The sequence below is a fragment of the Haplochromis burtoni genome, unplaced genomic scaffold, assembly GCF_018398535.1.
Source record: "Haplochromis burtoni strain Fernald_Lab_line unplaced genomic scaffold, NCSU_Asbu1 Contig_479, whole genome shotgun sequence".
NCBI lineage: Eukaryota > Metazoa > Chordata > Actinopteri > Cichliformes > Cichlidae > Haplochromis > Haplochromis burtoni.
Window position 1 is genome coordinate 5,138 of NW_024582840.1, and position 6,764 is coordinate 11,901.

Here is a 6,764-nt window from a genome sequence, read left to right on the forward strand (position 1 = left end):
AGAAAAGACATCAGAGGGTTGCTCTGTGTGTGTTACATACTACACATATTACACTCGTGGTTGGCAGAGTTGGTTTATTGTGGTGCTTTTCAGTGTTTCTGCAGCATCTTGCACAACAACAGTTGTTACAGCACAATTCATCAGAAACTCTGTTTTCACTTTAAATAAAGATCAAGTTTGAATCAAAACATCAGCAAAATGAACAGCTGTGGTACAAGTGTTACACCTGTTACATTTGGTAACAGGTGTAACACTGACAATCTGATCATTGCATTTATGGACTGAAAACATTTAATAATGATGTGAGTACTGTCACATCAGCTGTTTGTCTTTAAGAGAGAAAAGTCAGAGGAAAGAATCAAACCCATTTCATTTGACCTCACTTGTCTGTCATTTGTCTTTTAGAAGAGACGAGGAAATGGAAACCAAAAGGTTCTGTACGTTTCTCTTTGGAGGCATTTTTGAAACTGTTTGAAAGAACAAAAGTGTTTAACGAACCCATTTTCAGATCAGTGGAGCCGAGCAGATAAACACTTTTATGTTCTGTGTCAGAAAAAGTGAAATATCCCCACATTGATCTGACATGTGACACAAAACAGAGAGATTAACACTGTCTGTCAACAGAGGCGACAAAATACTGACACTTTGTCCTTATGAAGAAGTGCAGATACTTGTACTTAAGAAGTATTTAAAAGTGCTTGATATTTAAAGTACTGTGAAGTACTGATTCAACATCTTTATTTAAGTCAAAGTACTGAGGGCTCTGAAATGTACTCAGTTTCTACCAGATAGTTTTGTTACAAGTTTACAGAACCTGGTGCTACATTAATATAATCATAATATAATATGAGTACATGGGAATACTAACTATTAACTGTTCACTGTCTTTATTATAGACAGTGAACAGCTGGTATTGTATATTTACTTTGAACAGGTTAAAATAGTAAAACAACAACAGAAAAAAAAGAGTCAAAAAATACAAAATATAAGGAAAACAAAATAATAATTATAAATAACTTAAATGTTCAAAAAGCAGTAGGAAGAAGCATAATCTTATTTAATCCTGCCCCCTTTTCAATATTTAATAACACACTTTTTCTTCCAGTTTAGGCCCTATCCATCATAAACTCTTCCTTACAATTTGTTACATGTTTGCTTTTATAGAGTAACACATCAAACCATATGCAAATGTACAGCTATATATACTTATATATATACTTATATATATATATATATATACGCTGGATAGCGTAGTGGTTAGACTACACGCCTTTGGAGCAGAGGATCGCAAGTTCGATTCCTGCCTGGGGCGTCTGTATCCAGTAAGGGTCCTAAGGCTAGACCCCCTATGCTAAGCGAGCCTACCGCAGACATGAGCGAGACAGATAGATATGAAGGCATGCCGGCTCGGACGTCGCCCGGATCAACAAGGTCCGCGTCAGGTGTTGAGGAACCAGGGCACCCTGACGAAAAGTGGGCTACTGGAACAAGAAGGCATCGGTGGGCAAGAGACGAAAACAGGGCGTTGTTGGAATGCTACTACGCAAGTAACCCCGGCGGAAGGGGCTACATGAATAGGATGACGGACCTATGGATTCTTCGATACCCAACATCCACAATGACGGCGAAACAACTAGTAGCTCAGTGTTCCAACATTCGAAAGAAGGGACTGCTCTCACAGCTAGAGATTGACGAGGTACAACACAAATGCTACGGCAAGGAGGAGTCAGGACGCCAGGTCAGGGGGGAGATATCATCACCCCCACCCGAGATTGGGTACATAGCCCCAAGTGCGATAGGAGAAGGATCGTTGAGTGCGAGAGGAACTGACCTGAAAAATAGGATCATGGCCAAGCTTGAAACCTGGATCCCCCGTAGCCGGTTACCAAGATTACGTGAAGTACCCTCAGAAGGTCTGCTAGATGATGTTAATGCAGCACTACGGAATACCTACAACCACGATTACCGACACTAACAAGCTGATCTACAATACGGCAGCAGTGATCAGTGAGATGCTTGGCTACAAGTTGAACAGCCACAAGGGGCAGTACCCTCCATGGAGAAGGAGGCTAGAGGGCAAGATCAAAGTAACACGGAGGGAGGTTAGCCAACTAACGGAGTTGCAGAAAGGTGCGACAAAGAAGGTGCCTAAGAAATACAGCAAGCTGTCCATACCTGAGGCCTTGGAAACTGCCAAGCAAAGACTCACAGCCTTGGCCAGCCGCTTGAGGAGGTACACCAGAGAGATAGAAGGCAGGAGAATAAACCAGCTGTTCTCCACAGAACCAGCAAAGGTGTACTCTCAGTGGCAAGGGAACAATAAGAGAACAGCACCACCAAGGCTGGAGACGGAGCAATACTGGAAGAGCATATGGGAGAAGGACGCAACCCATAACGGCAATGCTCAGTGGCTAGTGGATCTGAGGGCAGACCACAGCGACCTCCCTGAACAGGGTCCAGTAACCATCACAGTGGCAGATATCCAAGAAAGGGTCTCCAGTATGAAGAGTTGGACAGCACCAGGGCCCGACATGGTTCACGCCTACTGGCTAAAGAAGCTGACTGCACTCCACGAGCGTCTGGCAGCACAAATGAACCAGCTGCTAGTTAACGAGAGACACCCGGAATGGCTAACCGAAGGTCGGACGGTCCTGATCCCCAAGGACCCCAAGAAGGGACCGGTCCCCTCCAACTACCGACCAATAACCTGCCTCAGTACTACATGGAAGCTCCTGTCAGGCATCATATCGGCTAAGATGAACAGGCACATGGGTCAATACATGAGCGGGACACAGAAAGGAATTGGCAAGAATACCAGAGGCGCAAAACACCAGCTACTGGTAGACAGAACAGTCAGCCGAGACTGCAAGACCAGACTGACCAACCTGTGCACTGCCTGGATTGATTACAAGAAGGCCTATGACTCAATGCCCCACAGCTGGATACTGGAATGCCTAGAATTGTACAAGATCAATGGGACCCTAAGAGCCTTCATCAGGAACTCAATGGGGATGTGGCGTACAACACTAGAGGCCAACTCCAAGCCCATAGCACAAGTCACCATCAAGTGCGGGATCTACCAAGGAGATGCTCTGTCCCCACTGCTGTTCTGCATAGGCCTGAACCCCCTCAGTGAGATCATTAACAAGACTGGCTACGGATACCGACTACGGAACGGAGCAGTTGTCAGCCACCTCCTGTACATGGATGACATCAAGCTGTATGCCAAGAGTGAACGAGACATCGATTCACTGATCCACACTACCAGGCTATACAGCAATGACATTGGAATGTCGTTCGGACTGGAGAAGTGTAGTCGGATGGTAACAAAGAGAGGGAAGGTAGTCAGAACTGAGGGGATTGAACTACCAGAAGGCAACATTGCAGACATAGAGGACAGTTACAAGTACCTGGGGATCCCGCAGGCAAATGGGAACCATGAAGAGGCCGCTAGAAAGGCTGCAACCACCAAGTACCTGCAGAGGGTCAGGCAAGTCCTGAGGAGTCAGCTGAATGGTAAGAACAAGATCCGGGCCATCAACACGTACGCCCTGCCCGTGATCAGGTACCCTGCTGGGGTAATAGGCTGGCCAAAGGAGGAGATAGAAGCCACTGACATAAAGACAAGAAAGCTCCTTACCATGCATGGAGGGTTTCACCCCAAGTCCAGCACCCTGAGGCTGTACGCTAAGCGGAAGGAAGGGGGCCGGGGACTGGTGAGTGTCAGCACCACAGTCCAGGATGAGACAAGGAACATCCAAGAATACATTGGGAAGATGGCCCCAACTGACCGAGTGCTCAGTGAATACCTCAGGCAGCAGAAACCCAAGAAAGAGGAGGGAGACGAGGAACCATCATGGAAGGACAGGCCCCTGCACGGTATGTACCACCGGCAGATAGAGGAGGTGGCTGATATCCAGAAATCCTACCAGTGGCTGGACAAAGCTGGACTGAAAGACAGCACAGAGGCACTAATCATGGCAGCACAAGAACAAGCTCTGAGTACAAGATCCATAGAGGCTGGGGTCTATCACACCAGGCAAGACCCCAGGTGCAGGCTGTGTAAAGATGCCCCAGAGACAATCCAGCACATAACAGCAGGGTGCAAGATGCTAGCAGGCAAGGCATACATGGAACGCCATAACCAAGTGGCCGGCATAGTGTACAGGAACATCTGTGCTGAGTATAACCTGGAAGTCCCGAGGTCAAAATGGGAGATGCCCCCAAGGGTGGTGGAGAATGACCGAGCTAAGATCCTGTGGGACTTCCAGATACAGACGGACAAAATGGTGGTGGCTAACCAACCGGACATAGTGGTGGTAGACAAACAGAAGAAGACGGCCGTAGTGATCGATGTAGCGGTTCCGAATGACAGCAATATCAGGAAGAAGGAACACGAGAAGCTGGAGAAATACCAAGGGCTCAGAGAAGAGCTCGAGAGGATGTGGAGGGTGAAGGTAACGGTGGTCCCCGTGGTAATCGGAGCACTAGGTGCGGTGACTCCCAAGCTAGGCGAGTGGCTCCAGCAGATCCCGGGAATAACATCGGAGATCTCTGTCCAGAAGAGCGCAGTCCTGGGAACAGCTAAGATACTGCGCAGGACCCTCAAGCTCCCAGGCCTCTGGTAGAGGACCCGAGCTTGAAGGATAAACCGCCCGCAGGGGCGTGCTGGGTGTTTTATATATATATATATATATATATATATATATTTGTGTTTATATAACAAATATGTTTATATAACAACAGGGGACTGTTGTTGTGATTTGGTGCTATATTACAGCTATATGATGATAATAAAACTGATTTGAATTCAGCAGTTTATTGAAATTGGCCTTCACATTATCTTCTGTTAATAACTGTTGAAGAAGTAATATCTTTATTTTTTTTTCCTTTCTTTGTGGGGGAAGCAGAAAAGCCCGATTAAAGGGTCGTCGTGTAAGTCAGCAATAAACCACAACACCAATATGAAGATTTTTCTTTCTACAAACTTTAGATAATCTCTCACATGAATTTTTATTTCAGGGATCCGCGCTGCAGTGATCCCCCCCCCTCGGTAGAGAAAGCCGACCCGGTGGTCAAGTTACAAAATGTAGTGGATCAAAAATTAAAAGGACTGCCACTTCTGTTTGAGACTCACACCTGCAATAATGCTGAATTATGATTCTAGAGGCTCCTGATAGGTTTCATCACTCTCCGACCTCTTCACATTTGATAAATATCGTCATTAATTCCCTCTTACCTTTGCTGTTTTGTTTCCACCACGATAAACTCACACTTCCTGCACAGCTCTCTCTCAGTGGACTCAGAGAACAGTTTCCCATCTCCAATCTCTGTTTTCTGCATTATTCGCTTGCTAATTATGTAATATCTTCTTTTTCTGTTTTTCTTTCTTTGTGGGGGAAGCAGACACCAAGCCTGACCAAAAGCACATCGTGGAACTCAGCAATAAACCACAACACTAATATGAAGATTTTTCTTCCAACAAACTTTAGATAATCTCTCACATGAATCTTGTATAGTGATGTGTTCTTAAGTCTCAAGCGAGTAAGCTGAATCTGAACCCTGTCTCCTCTCGTTACAGTGACTCCCGGGACAGTGATTCCTGGCGCGGCTCTATGTATATAGTTTTTTATTTGTTTATATAGTTTTAGTTGTGTTATTTCTGTTTGTAAATAAAGTTTTGTAATCACATTTACCAATGCCTCTGTTTGTATTTGCAATTGAATCCGTTTATCTGGTTTGGCCTTCAGCCATGACATTTCATACAAATAGTTCTCCAGGCTTTTTACTGGACTTGGCTGCTTTTTCACTCATTTCCATTCAGTCCTTGTACCTGACCTTTCTTAAAGTATTTGTGTCATCAAGACACTCACATATGGATAAGATCTTTATCATTCAATCAATAAAAATGCCCCTAACTAAAAGGATGAACTTTGGAACCAACAAGGTGATTTACAAATATGTTTATATAACAACAGGGGACGGTTATTGTGATTTGGTGCTATATTATAGCTATATGATAATAATAAAACTGATTTGAATTCAGTAGTTTATTGAAATTAGCCTTCACATTATCTTCTGTTAATAACTGTTGAACATGTAATATCTTCTTTTTCTGTTTTTCTTTCTTTGTGGGGGAAGCAGACAAGCCCGACTAAAGGGTCATCGTGGAACTCATAACCACGCAATAAACCACAACACCAATATGAAGATTTTTTTCTTGCTACAAACTTTAGAAAACCTCTCACATGAATTCTCATTTCAGGGATCCGCGCTGCAGTGATTTGAAGCTCTTCTATTAAAAATGGATGCTTCATTTAATGATGTGAACAAGTAGAAGTGTCATTCAGTCTGACATAAATGTAGCCTAAAATGCGTTTCTCTCATCATCTGCTCAAACTAACAGATGTAGCTCTGTTCCTTTAGCACTTGATGTTTGTTACATTCTTAATGTTATTTTAAACTTGTTTCCTCACAGGTCGTCTCGACTACGTGGTTGAGCGTCCCGCAGAAGGAGGCCTTCCTGAGGTCATCAGGATCCTGGATGACTCTGATACCCAGCATGTCAGTGAAGGTGAGTATGGTGAGTATATCCTTTTCTCATCCTCCCCCTCTTCTCATGAACCTTCTCCTTCAACCTCAGCTCTCACCCCCTCAGCAAAGAGAAGCAGAGAAGACATCTGCACTGAAGAGGTAAGTGCAAACAGGTGCAAGGTAAGTGATGACACGTTCTGTTGCCCTCCAACATCCTCAGGTTCTTTTGG

General features: G+C 44.5%; 1 protein-coding gene across 1 annotated transcript in view; it reads right to left on the bottom strand.

Annotated features, from left to right (window-relative positions):
- LOC102296053 overlaps positions 1–6,564 on the bottom strand; it is an 11,688-nt gene extending 5,124 nt beyond the window's left edge. The window contains exon 1 of the mRNA XM_042213759.1: positions 6,477–6,564. Within this exon, the coding sequence (XP_042069693.1) occupies positions 6,477–6,564 (88 nt within the window). The remainder of the gene's footprint in view (positions 1–6,476) is intronic.
- Between the last annotated feature and the right edge of the window lie 200 nt (positions 6,565–6,764).